The sequence below is a fragment of the Gracilinanus agilis genome, chromosome 3 (genome assembly GCF_016433145.1).
Source record: "Gracilinanus agilis isolate LMUSP501 chromosome 3, AgileGrace, whole genome shotgun sequence".
NCBI lineage: Eukaryota > Metazoa > Chordata > Mammalia > Didelphimorphia > Didelphidae > Gracilinanus > Gracilinanus agilis.
In genome coordinates, this window is record NC_058132.1 from 649,366,124 (window position 1) to 649,387,327 (window position 21,204).

At 50.7% G+C, this 21,204-nt stretch overlaps 3 protein-coding genes across 3 annotated transcripts in view; 2 read left to right on the plus strand and 1 right to left on the minus strand.

Moving 5' to 3' along the window:
• The window catches only part of PASK (PAS domain containing serine/threonine kinase), a 53,128-nt gene extending 48,356 nt beyond the window's left edge, over positions 1 to 4,772 (plus strand). Inside the window, exons 16-18 of the mRNA XM_044667673.1 lie at positions 696 to 845; positions 2,033 to 2,083; positions 4,671 to 4,772. Coding sequence (XP_044523608.1) covers positions 696 to 845; positions 2,033 to 2,046 — 164 coding nt within the window. The 3' untranslated portion in view covers positions 2,047 to 2,083; positions 4,671 to 4,772. The remainder of the gene's footprint in view (positions 1 to 695; positions 846 to 2,032; positions 2,084 to 4,670) is intronic.
• Positions 4,773 to 5,823: 1,051 nt separating this feature from the next.
• On the plus strand, positions 5,824 to 9,516 carry MTERF4 (mitochondrial transcription termination factor 4). Its single transcript, XM_044667674.1, has 4 exons — positions 5,824 to 5,881; positions 6,536 to 6,911; positions 7,812 to 7,996; positions 8,890 to 9,516. Exons 1-4 carry the CDS (start codon positions 5,861 to 5,863, stop codon positions 9,238 to 9,240), a joined length of 933 nt encoding a protein of 310 aa, XP_044523609.1. The 5' UTR covers positions 5,824 to 5,860; the 3' UTR covers positions 9,241 to 9,516.
• A 1,452-nt stretch (positions 9,517 to 10,968) lies between these two features.
• The window catches only part of SNED1 (sushi, nidogen and EGF like domains 1), a 77,245-nt gene continuing 67,009 nt past the window's right edge, over positions 10,969 to 21,204 (minus strand). Inside the window, exons 33-40 of the mRNA XM_044669517.1 lie at positions 19,380 to 19,401; positions 18,830 to 18,841; positions 18,110 to 18,144; positions 16,480 to 16,596; positions 15,701 to 15,788; positions 14,312 to 14,395; positions 13,830 to 13,867; positions 10,969 to 13,098 (exon numbers count right to left, since the gene is read on the minus strand). Of these exons, the coding sequence (XP_044525452.1) occupies positions 13,831 to 13,867; positions 14,312 to 14,395; positions 15,701 to 15,788; positions 16,480 to 16,596; positions 18,110 to 18,144; positions 18,830 to 18,841; positions 19,380 to 19,401 (395 nt within the window). The 3' untranslated portion in view covers positions 10,969 to 13,098; position 13,830. The remainder of the gene's footprint in view (positions 13,099 to 13,829; positions 13,868 to 14,311; positions 14,396 to 15,700; positions 15,789 to 16,479; positions 16,597 to 18,109; positions 18,145 to 18,829; positions 18,842 to 19,379; positions 19,402 to 21,204) is intronic.

Sequence of the window (21,204 nt, forward strand, 5' to 3'; positions counted from 1 at the left end):
AAACATGTCACAAAGGGAAAGGGAAAGAGAAGAGGGTGAATACATACTTGTTCATCACCTATGACTTGGCTTGAACTATCAAGTGCCCCTTGGGGCTTCCCAGTCTAGTTTTGTAAAAGCAATTCTATTATAACATGATAGTGAAGATACTGTGGGTCAGTCCAAAATAGCTATTAAATACAAATAAAGCCTGAGCCTATGACTATTAGTTAGCATTATCTGCCATCCCAACAGGTCTAAAGAAACTGTCTTGTCATGCTTATACAAAGGGTGATACACATATGGGACACTCTGTCCAGGAGCTTATGCAGGCCAAAGAGATGCCTACGGCTACGAGAAGGCCCTTGATCAGCTAATAGATGATGGGTCTGGAATAGGTGACTAAAGGCAAACAGGGCTATTCTAGGGAGATCGCTCATCTTTTGAAGCCCAAAAGAAACCGTCCCTTGCTGCATTGTCCAAAATAGAAGGGTGGGTTGGGGGGGACCCAGACTCAGCCCTTTGCAGCCCCAGCTCATAAATATGGCTCATCACCCTCTCCAGGTCAGCCACTGACTCTCCTGCACTGCACCCACTAAGTCCTGCAGCATCAGTGACATTCTAAGAAATGGGACAGGGCTCAGAGGCCTCCAGAAAGTCTTGCTTTCTGCTGGTAGAACCTTGCTCTGAGTGTGATCCTCTTCTGTCCTTCCTAGAGCTTTTGAACCTTCTCTGTGGCCTACTGCACCCCGAACCAGAAAAGCGCTCGACCTTGGACTTGGTGACACAGCACCCTTGGGTGACCCAGCCTGTGAACTTGGCGAACTATTCCTGGGAGGAAGTGTGTCACGTCACTATAGAATCAGGTGAGAGGCGGAGCATGGCCCAGGGATCATCTTTTGCTGGGGCAGGCTGCTGCTCTGTACATGTCCCAGATGGAGCCCATGTGGATTCCCATTAAGGTGAGGTGCTCTCCAAAACTGGGGCAAAGTCAGGCATGCTTTAAAGAATGCCCACAGAGGGTAACTCTAGAATTCTCACAGGAAGCAACAGACCGCATATTTTAGCCCCTAGCACAGTTGTGTTTGAGGTAAAGATGAGCAGGTAATAATGAATTGTAACTTTGTCGAAAAAATTGTATTTTATTGATGTCTTTTGTCTTTACCTGATTGTTACTTCTGGGGGAAAAAAGTCTGCTTCCTTATGTTGAACTATCCCTTGTGACTCAGAAGAAGGAGAGAGCGAAAATGCAGCCCTCTGCCCTCTATGGGGAGAAGTGAGGTCAGGGCTTGTGGCCCTTGCTCTGGGCAGTGAGCTTCTTGGTGGAGTTCTCATTCATGGGGTTCAGCGTAAGGGCTCAGTTCTGCTAGCCTCCAGCTGACTTATGTCACCCAAATGTTCCCACCTTCCTCTGCATGCCTCACAAGGATCCTATTTATATTCATTGAGCCCAATTTTTTCAGCCAATCTCAATTGATGGATACCCACTTTGCTTCTGTTTTTTGCTGCCAGGAAGAGTCTCGTGATGAATATTTTGGGGAGTGTGTGTGTATACACATACATACACACATGCACATACACACAGACCCATCCCTCCAGCAGTGGAACCACTGGGTCACAGAATATGCCTGGTGTAGATAGTATTCTTGGATCATATCAAATTGAAATCCAGGGGGCAGCTGGGTAGCTCAGTGGATTGAGAGTCAGGCCTAGAGACGGGAGGTCCTGGATTCAAATCTGGCCTCAGACACTTCCCGGCTGTGTGACCCTGGGCAAGTCACTTGACCCCCATGGCCCACCCTTACCACTCTTCCACCTATGAGACAATACACAGAAGTTAAGGGTTAAAACAAAACAAAACAAAACAAAAAAACAAATTGAAATCCATCTAGCTTGGACCAATGCAGAACCTCACCAATAGTGTGTTAGTGTGCTTGTCTTCCCACAGCAACTCCAATTCTCATTGTCTCTGCTTTTGTCATCTTTGTTAACTTGCAGGGTGTATGTTGTTTGAAATTATGTGTGTTTTATAATGCTTATCTTTTCATTTCAGAATGTAGCATTTAGTCCTAAAGGAGTGAGAAGAGATTGAATGAAACAATGAGTAAGTAGGAACTCCAAATGTCAAAGGAGACTGGTATCTTTAACTTTAGAGAGCTGATGCTAATGATTCATGCATCGAGATGATGACCCTGAGGGGCACCCGTCTTGTGTACTGTCCTTGCTGAAGAAGAGCATCGGGCTCATTCATCATCTTCATCCCCTTGTTTTCAGAACCCTTCCCTTTGGGGGACTGCTAACCGCTTAAACACTTGGCTTTTCAAAGTTTACAGATGATCTTGATGCCCAAGCTACCCTCAGCTAATTTTAACTAAATCCAGAGATACAGTAATACTCTGAGTTTATAGAATTATTTTCATATTCAATTTTTCCATGTTTGAATTTGAAAAGAAAAAACCGGACAAAGTCTGTTCAGGGTTTTTCGTCAAGGACTTTAGACGTATTTTTGCTTTGTTCTTAGTATTCTTTTCTTCCTCCTCTTTTGTATTTGTGTATGTCATGTGGTCAGAGCCCATCAGGAGGCAGATGTTTAAACTCCACAGAATTTTGGGTCAAAACTGACCAGACCATTCCTAGTATTTTTTTCCTTTCAGTACCAGATTAGGGCTGGGACACTTTGCTGACCAAGGTAAGAAGGCCATGCTGTGCACACAGCTGGGTAGCTGGAACCTTCAGGAACCAACACAACTGTTGGTGGTGATAACTCTTTGATGAACTGGGCAGTATGTGATGGCCCATGATGGATACAACAACCCTCAGTGACACAGAAATGCCATTCCACTTCCCTTCCTCCTTCAGAAAATATTCCTCATTGGTGGTGCCATTTGGATTTTTCTGCCTGACAAAATTCTCATTCATTTACTAAATTTGTTTTTCTGGGTAAAATTAGACTAATACCTTTAGTTTTAGGTTTTTTCTTAAAAGAGCTTTGATTGTAAAAACAACACCACCATGGCCATGAAGGAGGCTTATGATATTTACCTCTTGCGGTTGATTCATTTCTGAATAGTCTAAGATTCTCCTTTCTGTAGGACTGAAAAGTAAACCTGTTTTTCCTTTAAATGCTCAGGAATTCCAGTGGCTAAAGTAGTCCAAGAATGTATTCTTCAAAGATGGGGCTTTTACCCCCAAGAATGCAGAAGCCCATGTCTTTGTTACTTTTTGTAAGAGAAGATAATTAAAATTCATTAAAACTTAATAGTAGAAATGTATACGTGTTAAAGGGAGAAGAAAAATTTAATACCTTGACAATGTGTTCAGGGTGAAATTTTCCTTGCATTTTCAGGAATGTTTAAAAAGGCATATATTTATACAGATGATAGAGGATTGTAGTCTGTGTTTGTAATCTGCATCAAGCCTGTCACTTTGCTTCTAAAATGTTTCAATTCTGTTTCAGTACCCTAAATTCCCCAAGGAAAGAACTAAATTTCCCAGGCAATGGCGCTCAAGATACAGCTAGTATATATCTTAGACTGGGTTTGAACTCTCATTGTTCTGACTCTAGGGCCAGTACTCTATCCACTACGGTGCCACCTAGTTGCCAAACATGGTCTTAAATCTGATTCCACGTGGCATTTATTTCTGCATTTTAATGTAAAACAAAAATAAAGTGAAAATGCTTGCTTGTCCAAAATATTAATGGAAAATAGTAGAATTTCATTGGCTCTCTTGGGAGAGATGGAAATTCATATTTTATTTTTAGCTCCATAACCAACTGACAAAGATGAATAGCTAGTTATGACAAACTATTTACTTTTCAACTGGCTAATGACAAGTGCTGTAATAAGTGATAAATATCCTTAAAGTCTAGTTGCACATACTGCTTCATTATGTAACTCTTCAGATGTGGCTGTATCCTGGCTACATTCTCACAGAAACTTTACTGAATGATTAGTTCATTTGAAAATCTGTCAGATTCAAGAATACAGTCATCCCTCGTTATATTGCCGTTCACTTATCATGGCTTCACTGTATCGTGGGTTAAAAAAATGTCTAATTCTGTATTGTGGAGTTTTCACTATATTGTGGGATTTGATGAATGAATACTGAACTATACACAATGGAAATGCAGTATGCCACTCCCACTAGCACATGCTTGCCAGTGTGAGATTGTACATGGCAAACTATTGGCTGAGGGAATGAAAGGTGACCAACCCCAGTGCTGTGTTCCATATCCTGGGCGCTGATGGGCTCAGAGACTGTAGCAGCGTCTGTTTGCTCTCCCGCCCTGTGCCCATACATTCAGAAAGTGTGTAAGAGCCTATGAAGTGTTTGTAAGGGTGTGGAAAAGGTTTATAGGAGAGTGGCGAGGCTTTACAACGCCTTACAAATATCTATAAATAATAAAATAAATAGAATGTGGCTGCTTCGTGGATGTTCACCTATCTGGGGGTCTCTGGAACATAACTCCAGGCTAGCTTTAAATGAGAAAACTGCCCCAGTACTCCAATGGGAGGCGATACTCAGGTTTGTTTGTGGTCCTAGATGATTTTAAGATAGCCTATAATGTGTGCCCGGTGACCATGGCTTCTGCATTGTAAGAAGGCAAACCCATGCTGAGCCCTGATCAGGAAAGCACACTGCTGAGGATAACGGAGGGTGTGAAAGGGGCTCCTCTGGTTTGATTGCAGAATGCCAAGAAGAAGGTGTTGGAGCTCTTGGTGACTTGGAAACAATTTGACAAGGGGCTGAGAACCCTCCAGAGTTGAGCTCATCACAGTAAGAAGACCCAAATCAAGCGCACCTGCAAGATGGCCACGGCCTCCCTGCCAGGGAAGCCAACTTGGAATTCTTGAAACATGGACATGCTTGTTGGCACAGAAGGAAAACGTCTGTGATCCAGTCAGGCCCTTATTATTGTGGGAGATGGCCATGAGCCTGAACATCCTGCACTAAATGGGAACTCTTCTGTAGGAATATATTGTCATGTGGCTTCAGCCTACCTTTTTAGTTTTAGTTTTAGTTTCCGTTAGTAGATTAGGAGGCAGCAAACAGGTCTGGCTGCCGGTTTTTTGTATGGCCGTCAAGCCAAGAACGGTGCCAACATTTTCAAATAAAGTTTTCTTATATTGGAAAAAGCACCTAGCTTACAAGCCATTCCCAAAGAGGCATTGGGCCAGACGGGGGACAAAGCATTTGCTGAGCCCCACTGTGTGGCAAACGGCACTGGGAGTGAAAAGGGGGGTCCCTGCCCCCACGGCCGTACATTTGCGTGGGGGAGACCACCCAGAGAAAGGTGGATAAGGAGGGGCTCCAGCTGGAAGATGACCTCTCAGCTGCGCCACGCTAGAGGGAGGAGAGCTGGCAGCTGAGGCTTTGGGAATTGGGTCAGGAGGATACAGGCATGGCGGCACTGCCATTGGGAGGGGGTCTGGCCCCAAAGGATCCCAGGATGTGCGTTCGTGGAACTGCAGTGGGTGGCCGGCTTATCCCCTCAGGGTGTGGAACCCCAGGTCATTCTAGTTATGGCATCAATGAGAATGAGGGCAGTCCGGGGGCTCCGCTCGGCGCCCCTCCGCTCGGTGCTCCCTTTCGGTCCCTCCCCGAAGGACCCCAGGGTGCACGTGGGAGGGTCGTCAGCCCCAGAAGGCGAGGGCTCCGAGACTTCTCCCGACAAACGAGTGCAGGCTGAAGGAATGAACCATCCCTCCTCCCTCTCTGGCCTCTGCCCCGCCCTTTCCGGCGCTAACTTCATCCGAGCCATCTCCAGACCCGGGCCGGAACGTTGGGTCCGAGCGCTGGTTTCCGCTGGGGTCGGAGAAAGCCGACGGACCGGAAGAAGCCTGACGGAGCGACGAACCGGGCGCGGGTCTCGGTTGCTATGGCCGCGGCCTGTAGGCAGGTCAGTGTCTCCTCCTCCCCCGGGGGCTCACTCCCTGGGGGAACCCGGGGCCCGGGAGGGAGGCGCTGCCCCGAGGCCTCCCAGCGCCAGAGCGCCTGGGCCAGCCACCGAGTCTGGGTTCACAGACTCCCGTACCGGGATTAGTAGTGCGGCTGCGCTCCGGGGCGCCGTTGTCCTGCTCAGGTTCCCCTCCTAATCTCGGGAGCGGCCGTGAGCTGTAGTGCGGCTGCTTGGTCGCCCCGGGCGGAGTGCCAAGTCTTCCCATGGACCCTTGTCCAGCCGCTAGCTGAGGCCGGGGCTCCTGTACGCATTCCTGGGAAGCGTCCCCGTATGTACCTCAGTTTTTTCATCCGTAAAATGGGCACTTGGCGTGTTGAGGCTGGCCTGCGGCTTCATAGGTAGAGGGGAGGGCTTCTGGATTCGAACTCCAGCCTCCCCTCAGGGCTCATGATTTTCCTCCATATCTTATGCATTTAAATCTCCTCTCCCCACCTCCCCCAACTCCCCCGGGGCCCAGGGACCCGCAGACAGCGCCCCGGGACAGCGCATGTGCCCTAGTAGGCGCAGAGCCCCGAACTTGGGGCGCCCAGAGGGGCGGACTGGGGCTGGAGGCAGGGGCGTGCTGACCACCTGGCCCTCTGGGTCCCCCTGCAGGTGCTCCGATGGCCGCAGCTGGCCCTCTCCCGGGCTCCTGGCCGCCCGCTAACTACGGCCTCCCCTCGAGGGGGCAGGGAAGAAGTGCAGAACCCGGCCACCTCCGAGAGCCCCGCCGAGGGTCAGCAGGAGGCGGAGGCGCGGCGGTGGCTGCTGGACGCGGGCTTCGACCCCACTCAGACGGCTCAGCTGCTGAGCGCCCAGCGCGGGGTCAGGCCCCCCAAGGTGTGGGCCGTGGTGTCGGAGCTGCTGCTGCTGGGCCTGAGCCCCGGACCGGTGTGTGAGGCTGTGCAGAGGAACCCTGGCATCCTGCGGCTGTCGGGCGCCCAGCTGAAGAGCCGAGCCAGCCGTCTGCGGAAGCTCGGGCTCGGAGCAGGTAACGAGGCCCCCTCTTCTTCCTCCACCTCCCCCTTCCAGGTATAGGGAGGAGAGCTCACCCTGCGCTCCGAGCCAGCCAGGACCAGCCAGGACGCCTTGGGCCAGTCCCTTAACTCTGCACCTGCCGGGTGCCCATCCCCCATTTAATCCCCGCGAGGGCCATTTATGGACAGTCTTGTTCCGGGCCGGATGGGCTGCCTGGCACAGTGCTCAGGGGCTTGCCCAGACACTAATTGGCCTCTAACACTCACGCTTGCCAAAGGGTTTTCCTAGAGAGAATGCTGGGCCGGGAGGCAGGAAGACCCGGGTTCAAATGCAGCCTCTGACAGGCTGTGACCCTGGGCTTCTTTCCGGCTGCCTCAGGTTTCTCCTCCATAAAATGGGGATAATAATAGCACCTTCCTCCGGCCGTGCCACATTATTAGTATCCTCCTTCATGGCCGCAGACTTCTTCTGCATCGGCTCCTGCTCTGACCAGGGCCCTCCAGAGGCTCCGGTGGAGGGAGAGGGAGGGGGAGCCCCTCTGTGTCCCTGCTGGAGGCCTGCAGGTGGGATGGGAGCACCCACGGGGCTTCTCCTTCCCCAGGCTGGGAAGAGGGGGATGCTGGCTGGGCTGGGACTGGCAGGAAGAGGAGGGGGTCGGGACAGATTGCCCCCCGCCCTCCTCGGTGCGGCATCTTCAGCCCACGCCCCCTCGTGGGGCTCCTGAAGAAAAGAAAGTGGGGTCCTGTGAGGCGGACAGCCTCTGGGCTCACCCGGCTTTGTCAGGCCCGCCTCCGCCCTTCCAGCTGCCCTGAGGAGGCCTTCCTGGGGCGGCACCTGCGGTCCGGCTTCGGGACTCGCCGAGGAACACGCGTGTCACGTGGGGTCACCCTTCCTCTCCTGCCCCGTCCCGCAGGGAACTTGCAGCACGTGTCTCACTGCTGCCCGGACGTGTTCACCATGAGCCCGGGCCGCATCGAAGGCCTCGTCTCGCTCCTGAGGGACAAGTGCCTCTTCAGCGGGCAGCAGGTGACGGAGATCTTGCACACCTGCCCCAGAGTTCTCCACGAGGAGCCCGAGGCCTTGGAGTACAAATTCCAGGTGAGACTCTGCAGCCTCCAGGGAAGGCCTCGAGCCCCTCCTTCTCGCTTCCTTTCCCTCCTCCTCCCCTGGAGGTCAGGCCTGGGCAGTGGCCGGGGGACCAGCTGGCCTCTGGCCTTGGACCTAGTTCAGCGGAAAGGGGATCCTCCGTAGAGTCCTGGACGCCACTTTTGGGCTCCTCGCATCCCCCCTACCTGCCGAGCCTCACTTTCTTCCTCTGTAAAAGGGCTGACTCTGGGTTTTGCCCAGGTCGGGGCTTTGCAGGCCTTAAGTGAACGGTGACCTGCTGCCTAGGACTGCCCGTTCCAGTAAGGAAACTGAGGCACACAACCAGGTGCATTGGCTTGCTGCCTCTAGGCAGGATGCACCGCCAGGCCGACCAGCCTCTAGCCGTCTGTGGGGTCCAGGGAGGCGTGATGTGAGCAAGGCCAGGGCGCCTGAAAGTGTTCTGAGACCCTGAAGGAGGGTCTGTTTGGAGCAGCCTAAACGTCCCAAGGTTTACTGGAAGGACAGAGAGCCTTGGGGGAGTTGGCGTGTCTATGGGGAACGCAGCCTATAGCCCAGAAGCAGAGGTGTCCTGGATGGGGCTGAGGAGCAGGTGCTCAGAAGCTTCCTTTCCTCCTGTCCCCGTCCTGTCTGGGATGTGGGCCAGGCCTTCTCAGCGTAGGGGGTCCGGATCTGTCGTCTCCTGCCCCCGGGGGGGGGGGGCCTCTTACCCAGGAGCCAGCCACCTCCCTGGGCTCCTTTCTCCCACAGGCTGACCCCGGGGGTGTCTGAGGGAGAGGCCCGGGGCTGGGAATGGCATGGCCAGGGCCTTCGCTGGTCTGTGGTTCGGAGGGGGGTCCCCGGCCTGCAGCTGGAATCGCTCCATGTCTCCGTGTTGTTCCTTACAGTACGCGTATTTCAGGATGGGAATAAAGCAGCAAGACTTGGTGAAGACCAAGTACTTCCAGTACTCCATGACCAAGATTAAGCAGAGGCATGTGTTCTTGGAGCGCCTGGGCCTTTACCAGACTCCCGATAAGAAGGGCCAAACCCAGATCTGTAATCCTTCCCTGAATTCTATTTTGAGAGTCCCAGAAGCGGAGTTCCTGGCCAAGACAGCCCGTTCGTCTTCAGAGGAGTTCCAGGTCTTTAAGAAACTCCTGGCTCGGGAGGAAGCGGAGGAGGGTGAAGGCAGCTCATCAGAGGAGGAAGACTCGGACCCGGAGGATACGGACAGTTCTGGGGATGAAGAGGACTGAAGGCTGGACAGCGGAAGATGCCAGGGGAGAGTTCCGCCTTGGGAAGACATTTGCTAGGAGTGTCGTTTGAGGATTCTTGAATCGCTGACATCCTCTGAAGACAGGTTTGGTGACCCAACAGACAGATGAACTTACCCAGACCCTTGGCAAATTCCCAGAGCAAGGCCCCAGCCTCATCTGGGGGGAGCAAACCCAGAACAGAGAGGCTGGTGCCGTAGGGGCCTGGTGGAGTCCTGGCACTGTGGTTGTAAAAGCAATAAAGCTGAGTTTCATCTCCTTTTTTGCCCTGTGAATATGTAAAATGCTCTCCTGCCTTGGGGGAATGGCCCCTGCTTCTGGGGGGAGACACTGATCTGCCTTTCGTTCTAGAAGGCCGTTAGTCAACGAGGTAAGACGGAGCTGGGGAAGGAGGGGGAGATCACACTCGGGACACAGTGGTCACTTTTTGGACACCAGGGGGCTGGCCTTCTCCCAGGGGTCCTTTGTTCTTCCCCTAAAAAAGGCTTATTGACATGTTGGTCCAGTGCATGATGGAACAAAACCCGTTAGGGATGTCTGGCTTTGCTCTGGGCTTCCCGCTGATTATTTCCAAGGTTCTGTGATGACCCGTGGAGTCCTCTTTATGGACCCCACTCGCTTCCCAACCGAGCCTCTGTTATGTGTTGGGCCACAGGAAAGACACCAGCAAATCTATGTTATCCCAGACTGGAATTTGGCCTAAACCGATCCACTTCCACCTGGGTGTGATTTTCCCAGCAGAGACGCAGTCTTTGTGGCAGTCACCTCTCCAGGGAAAGAACTCTGGGATGGGGCGCCTGGAAAGGCTTCTGGATTGGAAATCAGAGGCCCTCACTCGAGCCCTTAGCTGTCGGAGGCCTGGGTTTCCTTCTCTGTAAAATGAGGCAGTTGGGCTAGATAATAAGCTTAAGATGGATCCTCCACTTTTGGTTGGGTTTGTGGCCTAGTTTTTCAAGTGATTGATCACTGCTCTGATGCCCTAACATTTAAGCGCCTCTCTTCATTGGGAATGACTTTAGAGGACTGATTAACAAATGATTATGAAACAAAATATTTTGAAAAACTCTATTCGGTTAAGCTTCCTGAGGTCCGTCTTTAGATTTACTTAGATTCTGGCTCTCATTTATGCAACCAAAAAGGGGCTTCAAGAAAATAAATTATATTAAAAACATTCCACACCAACAAGATTTAAAACAAGTTTCTTTTTGCCTTTGCTTTATGGAATTGATTTTGAATTTTAATTTGTATTAACTGATCATTATGGGCATTTAGTACTGGAATGTGTTGTCACTATTCTCTCCCTCAAGTTTATATTTATGGGTATCGAGGAAAAAAGGCTTTGGCCGGAGAGTAAGAGGAACCAAAGAGAACTCCACTGCAGCACAGCATAGCTACAGCCACCATTTTGTTTTATTGGGGGGACTCTGGGAAGGTGACTCAATTGGCAGTGCAGGAAGGCTGTGCTAATGACGTTGCCTACAAGAAAGAAATGCCATTTTGTTTTTGTCACGGAGAGGCGTGATGACGGGGACAAGAGACGGCCAGCTGCCACGTCCTGGTCAGCATAAAAGATGAAACCATTTCACTATTCCAAGAATAATTGTGTCCCTTTATCTTTGGGACTCCAAATGATAGGCTGCTTCAGAGCACGTGTTTTTATACTGGATGGGATTTTATGTGAAATAGGAGCTAAAGGGCTTCCCTAATTCCCAGGCAGTTCATTCTCATTGCACTGAACACATGGCATGGCTTTTAGGCTCTGACCATTCTTTTCACTTGGACCACAAATGAATACGCCCCTGGGAGAAGAAGTGGGGAGGGAGGGATTCCTGGCCCCTCTCTGGGCAAATCCTAATCCCATATTCTCAATCTCCTTTGAGTCGATGGGCTTTTCAGAAGAGGCAAGTGGCCCTCAAATGATTTCACAGGAGGAATGTGAGATCCAGAATGAGTCATAAGGAAAAAAGGTTGGCGGATTTGCTTACAACAATTTAAAGGCAAATTGAAGATGTAATTGCTATGAAAACACAATATTATATTTAGAAAAAACTTTTTCAGTAGATGTTTTCATTTCTCTGTAAAACATGGATAGGAATGGGTCACACAGTCGGGCCCAGATCGCCAAACTCAGAACTTCTTGTCAAACATTTTTCTCATTTACTGAGTTTCTAGGAGTTGCTCACATGAGGGCGAAAGTCCCTTTTGCCTCATGTGCTTTTCCAGTGACATCATTTGATCTTGTTGAGACCCAGTATTAATGAAAAAAAAATCAGTTATGTACACATTAATGATCCTTTTCTAGCCACTTTGGTTTTCTGACTCTTCACTAAACTAAAGGCAGTCTCTTGAGTGGCAAGTATTTGGTACAGCTTTTGGAATGATAGAAGATCTAGTGTAGTTGATCTCCTTGGCATGCCTATCCTTTATGAAAATAGCTAATTATATCTGTGTGTGCTTTTCCTGAGACATACTCATATATTATTTTCATAATATAAAGACCAAGATTCTAATCCTTCAAAAGAAACCCTCTTATAAAATATGACTACGTCTTGGGGAAAAGAATGTTTTCTAGTTTGAATGGGTTAGGAGCTCCTTTAGCACCCTCAGGTCCTGGGGACAGGTAGGAGAAATCTGTGGAGAGAGTGGGTCCTACCACCCCAAATCCTTGCTGCCTCCATGCTTCCTAAATGGACGTCGGAAGTTGGCAGGTCGAGGTCATCCTCTTCCCTCTGACTGAGAGCCCCAGAGAATTCCAGCCCTGCCTCCACCCTTCACTGCTTACTGATCCATGCCCGGCCTAGTGAGCTCAAAGCTCAGACGTGACTTTGGGCTCTGGGTGGGGTAAGTCGCTCAACTGATGTTAACGTTTCTAAGTCTAATGGAGGTTCCCTTGGTTTTAACAGCTTTTTGGAGGGAGTGTGTTTTTGAAACCTGTCGAAAAGTTAACATCCTGCCTGGGAAGGACCAAGCTTTAAACATTTTGGGGAAATGACTCTGTCAGCCTAAACAGTTTCTCCAACAATACAGACCTTTCATCCGCTGGCCCCGCGTGGCCCTAATAGCCATACCTCGTCTGCTTCGAAGGACTGAGTTTGTCCACACGTGAAAGCCCATATGAAATTCTTGTAGACAAGAAAGGTTTCTAAGCTAGATAGTGTTAATCGTTTAACATTTCTTCTTTCAAAATACCAAGAGGCACTAATCCATACTATGGACTACTAACCTGCAAAATATCAAGGAACAAAAATACTCTTCAGATTATAGGACTAGAGACCAAAAGGGTTAAGTAGCACTAAACAATGCTTGTAGTTGCCATTCAGTTGGGGAAAAATTCATTTCTGCTCTCGCTGTTGGGAGGTTGCTGAACATTTCTTCTCCATTTGGGGTTTTGTTGGTCCCAGAGAGAAGATTCCCGTCCCATCTGAACTTGGCGAGCCAGAGGCTGCTGAATACAGTCATGTCCCTGGTAGTCGACTAGGGGAAACCCCTGCCATCGATGGCCTTCAGCCATTGTAGAAAACGAGTCCGTGACATTATTCCAAAGTCTTGTGATGGGTATCTTCGGAAGAATGCAGACCCCGAGGAGAGATTCAGTCTGAAATGAGAAAAACTGAAGAAGCCTTGGCCGAATCCCCAGAGGAACAGGGCAGCTGTCGTGGTGTTGGGGCCCGACGGCCCATCCCAGAGAGGCTGGAGGAGAGGAGCAGCCAGAGGTGTGGGCTCCCTCTAGGAAGGGGCCTCTCCTCTCTGTGTCCGCTTTCAGCTCAGCTAGTAGATCTCATCTGCTGGGAGTTAGAAGCCTTTAGAGTTGATGAGGTGAAACTACAATTGTTCTGGATCCTTTAAGGGAGGGGGAAAAAAGACATGAAATAGTTTCAGTTAGTTTCCATTTATTATTTCAACTTCTCCCTTTCCAGATAAAAGCCCCTCATTTCCCCTAATGGTTTCCCTCTGATGCCATTTAGTTGGGGGTTCTCATGACCAAGAAGAGACCTACTCGGGCCTCTTGTAGGCAATGTTAGCAGAACCAATGCCCTAGTTGGACTTTTTGGTTTGGAAAGGTCCATTTCTGATCAGGAAGAATGGCAAAAAGAATGCACCGACTCCTGGCCACCATAACTTGGGAAACGATCTACGGAAGGGTGAAGAGAAAGTCTCCCATCTGCCCCTCCGCTGGAGGGAGAGGAAATTGGCTCTTAAGCTAGATTGAAGTCCGACATGTGGATCAGTCTTGGCAGTTGCTGGCAGCCCGCCCCCTTGTCCTGGGGTCACCCAGCTAATAAAGAGGGGTTTAAAACCAGGACCTCCTGACTCCAAGTCTAGCACTGGCACCCCTACTTGGCACTACCTCTGTCCAGAAGAACTGTATTGCTGTGGTTATGGCTGGTGGAGAGAGGCCCAAAGCAATTCTGCCCTGAGGAAATGTTCCCTGAAGGCCTAGACAGAGGAGTGTGAGCCTTTGGGGGAGCCTTACTGAGATGTGTTTAACAGCTCAGAGATTGAGGGTCCCAGGAGGAGAGCCATCCTGCCGGACAAAAGAGCCCTTCCTTCCTTCCTTCCTTCCTACTTACTTTAAGGCTTCTTCATCGTTTGACTGTTGCCTTGTTTCCTGAAATAGAGAAAAGAGTGGTGAAACAAGTTTGTTTTTAGGGTTAACTGATTCTAGATGGTGTGGAGTAGGCTAGTGAGCGTCAGGAGGTGGGAGAAGCCTCCCGAATGCCAGGAACCTGTTGGAGGCCTTTTCCAAAAAAGTGGGCATGAGTGGGCATGTTGGTTGATCCAGGATTCCTATTTATGACCCGTGTCCACTCCAAAGTGGAGGTGCTCGAAGGGACTGCTGGGCTCTCTCCTTGGCTCAGCTGCTGCCCCATGTAAACTGGGAGGGTCCAGGGCCTCCCCGGCTGGTACCCAGAAGGGCTTCTAACCAGAGACCCCGTGGCTCTCCAGGCGGGGGTCTGGCTGATAGCTGGTTGGGCCTCCCTTGGAGCAGAGGGCCTCCTGGCTCTCCCGGCCGCCCGACCCGTCCGAGGGAAGCCCGTTGCCTGTGCAGTACCTGTTGGGAGTCTTCTTGGTAGTGGTGCCCTCACAGCTCTCCTTGTAGCAGATGTCTGGGTGGACTTTATAGATTCTCTTATACCTGCCATTGAAAGCGGCGAGTCAGTGAGGGGCTCCGGGGTGAAGGGAGGCACCCGAAAGCTCTCTGGGGGGGGGGGACAGTCTGATTTGGGACTTGGGCAGGGCAGGGCCCTCGCCTTAACTTGGACCGACCGGAGGCTGGCACGTGAGTCATGTAATGCATACGTGACTGGACGTGTGGGCGCCTCGGAGCTGGCCTGGACCGAATGCCGACTGACACGAGCCGCTGAACTAGGGAAGACTTTCAGCATTAAAGAAACATCCCAGAAGAAAACTGCATTTTAACTCAGTGCCAACAACAAGCAGGACAGAACAAGCACCCCTCGGTGCCCCGCTCCCTTCTCCTCTTTTTCTCCCTCCTTTTCTTCCTCTTTTTCTCCCCGTTTTTTCTCCTTCGGATTTTGTTGCCATTTAAAAAAAAAAAAAGCAGTTGGTGGGTCATCCTCGTTCTGATTCTTTCTCTTGGCTCAGAATGAGATGGATTCTTCTCAGATTCCATGTCTTTCCTCCCATCCATACCTAGAGTTGTACTGAACTCGGGCTCCAGCTGGGCCGTGGCGTTGCAGCGTGCCGGGCCAGAGCCGGCACATGGGGTGGCCTGCCTGGGGTCAGGCCTCCCACGGGCTCTCCCTCTCCTTCCTCCCTGCCACTTCCTGGCCTCCTTCCGCTCTTAGCCGAGGCCTGCCTGCCAGCCTCCCCCCATCTGCACAGGCCTGGTAGGGACGTGGTTGTTCCTCCGCCAGGAAGGCCGGCCAGGACGATGGCTTTGCCTTAGCGCGGGGTCTAGCTATCCTCAACATGATGCTCCTTTTGGCTGGAGGCAGGGAGGAGCTAGAGAGGACCCCTTTTCTCTATCACCTAAGGGCGCCAAGTTGGGAAGTGGTTCCTGCCAGGGTCAGAGATCACAGATCTCCTCTGGCAAGGACAAGGCTGCTCCTAGCCCTGACTTGACCAAGGTCACCCAGACAGCTCGGATTTGCACTCAGAGCTGGTGACTTCAGGGTCGGCACAAGGGAGGCCTGAGAGAAGGTCTGACAGCCGAGGGGCCTAGTGCTGACTGCTCTGGTTCATAAGTCCGGTAGAGTCGTTCTTATGGTAGACAGAATGACAGATTTCGGAGCTGGAAGGGATCTTGCCAAGAGCTGTGGTGTGATTTGGCCAAGGAGGCCCGGGTGCCTGGGAAAGGACTGGAGCCCAGGCCACTGGTTCCAAAGCCTGCGCCCCTCTGGCTGTGACAGTCCCCTGTGCCTTGGTCTCCCGAGACAGCAGCGAGAGGACGCCCAAGACGGGCTCCAGGCCGACTTACACGTAGTGGCAGACTCCTCCCTCCCAGACGGGAAAGGACTTTGTCTCCGAGTACAGGCGGGTACAGGAATGAGGCACCTTCTTACAGGCTATGGGGGAGGGAAGGAAAGAAGAGGCAGAGTCAGGCCCCCAGGACACGGGCCAAGCATTAGCTCCCCTCCCCTCCCCTGCCCACAGGGGAACCGTGCTGTGAGCCTGGGGGCCTTCCTGGAGGCGGCTTGTGCCCAGGACAAGGGTCAGGGCTCTATTTATAATTGTCACGTCAGGGCTCGCTGCGTGGTCCTCCGAGTCCAGCCACCCGGGGCTCTGGCCTCTGAGCTGGACTGGCCCACAGGACACTTCCCTGAGGCCCTTTCTCTGGAACCTGAGACCCAGGCAGTTCTGCTTTTCTGTGAGCCCTCTTTGGTGTCTAGCCCTGAGAAGGCTCCCCTGTGCTCCTCCCACCACTCTGGTGCTTGGGAGTCCTAATTAGATGCTTTTGGGGTCCACTTTTGAGGTCTTGCTGCCAGACCTCATGCACGGTGGAACCCGAGGCAGTCCCCTTTCTGGCCACCTCCCAGGCTCTTGGATCGGGAACCCTTCCTCTTCCTCCTCCCCACCTTGGGTATAATTCGGAGAAGGGACATTTCCCCTGAGCCGAGCGGCTTTCTGTTCTAACGGTCATGCTTAAGGTCAGTTCTCTGGCCAGGCCAAAGGCAGAGAGGCCTCTTGGGGCACCCATGCAGGGGAGCTGAAGCTTCCAGGCTCAGGCTGGGAGGAGAAGCTGGAATCCCGACTTACAAAGCTCACAGTGTCTGCCTTTGAATCCGGGGCTGCAGTCACAGCTGTAGGAGTCCGTCCCACTCACACATGTGCCCCCATTTTGGCAGGGGTTTATGGAGCAGTTCCTGTGGTCATCTGGAAAGCAAAGTGCCACAAACTGTTAGCCTTCTGGCCCGTCCTAGCGCTCCGGAACAGCAAAGCATCCCTTTTGGCTCCCTGGGGCTTCCTTGTGCCAAGGCACCGTTAGCTGCGAGGGCGCACTAGGCATACCCGGAAGAAAAGCAAACTAGAGCTAAAGAAGGAGGGGGGCTTGCCGTCTGTACCTCATTTTTTCTGGGAGGTGTTTTAGGATGAGGTGCATGAAGAAGGTGAAGAGAGCATGGACTCCCACCTAGGGGCCCTGTCTCTGGCCAAGCTCATCCCGCGAGGGAGGAGACAGCCTGACTTTTGGAAAATAAACTCCTTGGATCTTGGCAGAACCAAAGGCAGGCTTTCCACCAGGAGTTTCCATCTCTTTTGCCAAATCCAGAGAAAGGCAGTAAAGGAGGCTGTCTTGTGGAGGGAAGATAACACGCAGTGACACCAAAATCCTGTGAGGCACATGTGCTTAGCTCGTTCCTGCCATCCTTGTCTTTCTTTGACTCCATCTTTCTACTTGGAGCATTTCTCGAACTCCTCCCTTTCTCTCTCCCTTCCCCCCTTTTCCTTTCCTACAGGAGGCTAGCAAGAACAATGACAACAAGAATCCTTCCTCTTATGCTGCTCTCTGGTTTGGGGCAAGTTCTTAAATCTCTGTCCAGCTTTTTAAGATGATGCATAAAAGATGAACTTTGGATCTGTAGTGGTGGAAGGGAGTCAGGGAGCCCTGGGTTCCAATCCTGTCTCGGATACCTCCTGAGACTTTGGGGTCCTGAGCAGTCATCAACCTCTCAGGGTTGTAAGCAGCTCCCTTAGGTGGTGGGTTCCAGAGAAGCTACTGACCACGCCAATTAAACCACTTTCCAGTTGAAGAAAAAAATAAGTTTATAAAGTGCTTTCTTTCCAATAGGTATACATGTGGGTATCGTCATCAGTAACATTCTGATACCAAAGATCATGGATTTGAGGCTGGACAAGACCTTAATGCGACGCTTTGTCATGTCTTGGGCCAGATGTGCTGAGGTGCCTTCTAGCTTTGGGCTTCTAAGAACCGAGGCACCATCAAATCCCGTCCCTTCATTTTGCCAGGGAAGAAACGGGCAAGCAAAAGGTACACGTAGTACACCCAGTAAGTTCTGGAGGCAGGAGTGGAACCCAGGTTTTCCTGCTTCTAAGTCCAAGGTCCTCTCTCCTATCCCATGCTGCCCTTCCGTGGCTCTGTGAATTCATGGAAGTGGAGCTTCCCTCCAACAGTGCTCAGAGAAACTCATCTTTGTAGGTATAACTCCTGCTTTTCCGATGAAGAAACAGGTTGGGGGAGTGATTTGCCCAAGATCGTGTAGCGAGCACACATCAGGACTGAGACACAAACCGCCCAAGAACAGCCCCTGACGCACACTTCTTCTCTTTCCTATTCTGGGATCATTCTCTGTGGTAGAGGCCAGAAGAGCAAAGACAAGTCGTGTGTGCTTGTGTTCCCTCGTCTTCCCCTACCACCAGACTCCCCCACCTTCTTTAGTCTTCATTCCCCTCTCCCTGAGCTCTCTCCAACCCTCCTCTGGATTTGGCATCCCTGGCACTGCGCACAGGCCACTGGCCCACTTTTCCCTTCATCCATAGTGAATCAGCATTACCATCACGCTCTAGACTGAATCTAAAATCCTAAGCAATTTGACAAGTTCCTTGCAGAATCACAGCTGTCTTTCCATCGGGCTCCCTTTTCTTTTCTCTTCACTTGTGTTTGCATGCTCAGAATTTCATCTTCCCAGGACACATGCCTGTTACCTAAGAAGCACGACCCAAAATGGCATCTGGGATATCACCAAGACACACTCCACACAGAAAGATGGGTTGATTTAAAAAATATTCTTTTGCCATAGCAGGAGTCTTCATAGAATCACAGATTCTGACCCGGAGGGAGCCTTAGAAGTCATTTAGGGGGGCAGCTGGGTAGCTCAGTGGATGGAGAGCCAAGAGGTCCTGGGTTCAAATCTGGCCTCAGACACTTCCCAGCTGTGTGACCCTGGGCAAGTCACTTGACCCCCGTTGCCCACCCTTACCACTCTTCTGCCTTGGAGCCAATGCACAGAAGTTAAGGGTTTTTTTTTTTTAAAAAAAGAAGTTATTTAGTTCAGCTCCTCTCATTTTATATAGGAATAAAGTGAGGCTCAGGTGCAAAAGTAGGATTGGATCCCAGGTCCTTTAACTCGCAATCCAGGGCTCTTTCCACAGTGCCAAATTGCTTCCTCCTTGGATGGCTACAAAAATAGTGGCCTGATATATGACTACAGGAATGTAATGGGAGATGGGATAAAAAAGACAGTCAGGAAACTACAGAATGGTGAGAGATGACTCATGAGAGATCTCTTATAACTCCTTCACTCGGGGTACAGACAGGGACCCTGGGCTAGAGCAGATAGAGTCACGCAGCTAGTTAGTGATAATGTTGTCTGAATGCCAAAGTTATGTTTGCCTGAAAGACCATTTTATGGAGAACTCGCACAAAACAAGCTCTCGTGGAAGTCAGAAGAGATGCAAGTGTTCTCTCAAGGTTCTTCTGAAGAACTTTGGTACTGATTGGGAGACACAGCCCAGAACCATTCCGCATCCAAGAAGATGCTGTGTGTGGTCTATGAGCAAAGCAGAACTGCAGTAGCTCACAAGAAACCCAAGAGGAGCAAATTTAGAGGCATCTTCCTCTCGAAGGTTCACGTGGGTCATTTGTGGCTGGCGTGTGGGAGTCTTCCGAGACGTTCGGCTCTCCTCGGCCACGGTGGGACACGATGGACACTGACTCCGACACTGGGAGGACAGTGGCACTACTGAGAGAGCTGGGCGTGGAGCCCCGGGGTCTTGAAGTTCAGGGTTTCCCATGGAGATAGGGAATAGGGCCCGTGATTTCATCCATAAAGGGAATTCCCAGGTAAAGAATCAGAAACATTGGTTAAGCACTTACTATGCCAGGCACTGAGCTGAGCAATGCCGGCCAGAACCTCCTCGGAAAAAGTAGCTGCTGAGGGGTTGCCGGGGTCACATGGCCAGTGGATGGAAGAGGCAGGACACGAGCCCAGGACCTCTTGGCTTTGACACCAACTCTCTACTGCTCTGTGCTGGAGCACCATGATTTTTAAAAATATGGAACCTGAATGTATTGGAGTCCCGCCCTCCGCTTCTAGTATCTTGTGGGAATTTATCTTATTTAGACTCTTTCAACTTCACCACCATCCTCCAAATCTTTGAACTAAACATTTTTTCTTGCCTCAACTATCTTGACTGTTTACTCATAAAGCTGTGCAGAATGGCACTATCAAATATTTCCTTTTTGCTCTCGCCTATGGCCTCAGGAAAATGGTGGATCTGGCATTCTCCATTTAGGATGCTGCTGCTGAGGCCAGGTTGCCACCCTCTGGCTCTTGTCTGTTTGGCCATCCCTTTTGAGCCAAGTTTCTAATTCATGTGGTCTTCTCCCTCCTCAGAAGCTCATTTCCCCTTAGCCTTCCCTACACTATTCCAAGAGAGCCTGGAACACAGGACAGGGTCAGGTTTAGGCATAATCCTCCCTGTGTCAGGAAAGGACTTCACCTATAAGCACTTATTGGGTGCTTTTTGGAGGCTGGATCACGGATCTCCCGTCATCATGGATCTCCACATAGTTCGTTTGCTTACATCACAAAAGTTAGAAATGAAATTAAGGTATAAACAATACAAAAAAGCACCCCAGGCACAACTGAGAACTTCACCCTCCTGGTTTGGAGTGACTGAATTGCCTTTCTTCTTCTTCTTTCTGTGATTCATAAATAAAGACCAAAAAAAAAAAAAAGACACTTGAAAATAAAATGAATGGGCCAGTGCATCACAGAAAGCATCTGGGGGATGTTCATTTTATTTCACTTATAAAAGTATACGCATGAGCACATCCTTGCCAAGACAGAATGCGCTGTATTCTAGATGGCAGCCTTCTTTATTTATTCCTCTTTAGAGAAGTTGGCTCCTTTTCTGCTCAGCCAGCATTTAGTGATATAAAAACTAAAATTCAACAACCCAGGAGGGCAGAGTCCTGACGCAGGAGGCCAGGAGAGGGCGTGGCCAATTCTAATATCTAAAAATCTTTTTTGTCTCTGCATTCCTGGGATCTATGTCGATCTCTCCAGGAAGGTTTACGAGGCTCTGCTCAATGACAGGGCTACTAAAGCTGTTCTCCTCTCCTTTCTGAAGCCTAGGCTGGCTGGATTCCATGCTAGAGGAGGCCTGGAAACCACATCATCTCTCTGTTCACTGTCTGATGAACTATCTCAAGAGGCAGCGCCCTCCCAACTTGGGGCTGTCATTTCCTTGTCCACTTAGCTGCCCTGTGTCCATTCTGCTGTCTACCCCTCTCTCATCACTCCTTCTCTTTCTGTGTTGCTTCTCTTTTCCATCCTTTGCTGTCCCGCTCTTTACTCTGTCCCTCTTCCAGGGACTTTCCTCTGCCTCGAGGCTAATTCTAGATGTGCACCATGGAACCAGATTAGTGGAAACCAAGTCACTGAATGCAGTATCATCAGTGAAGCACAGGGGTAGAGAGGGCAACAAAGGGCTGTGTGTGTGTGTGTGTGTGTGTGTGTG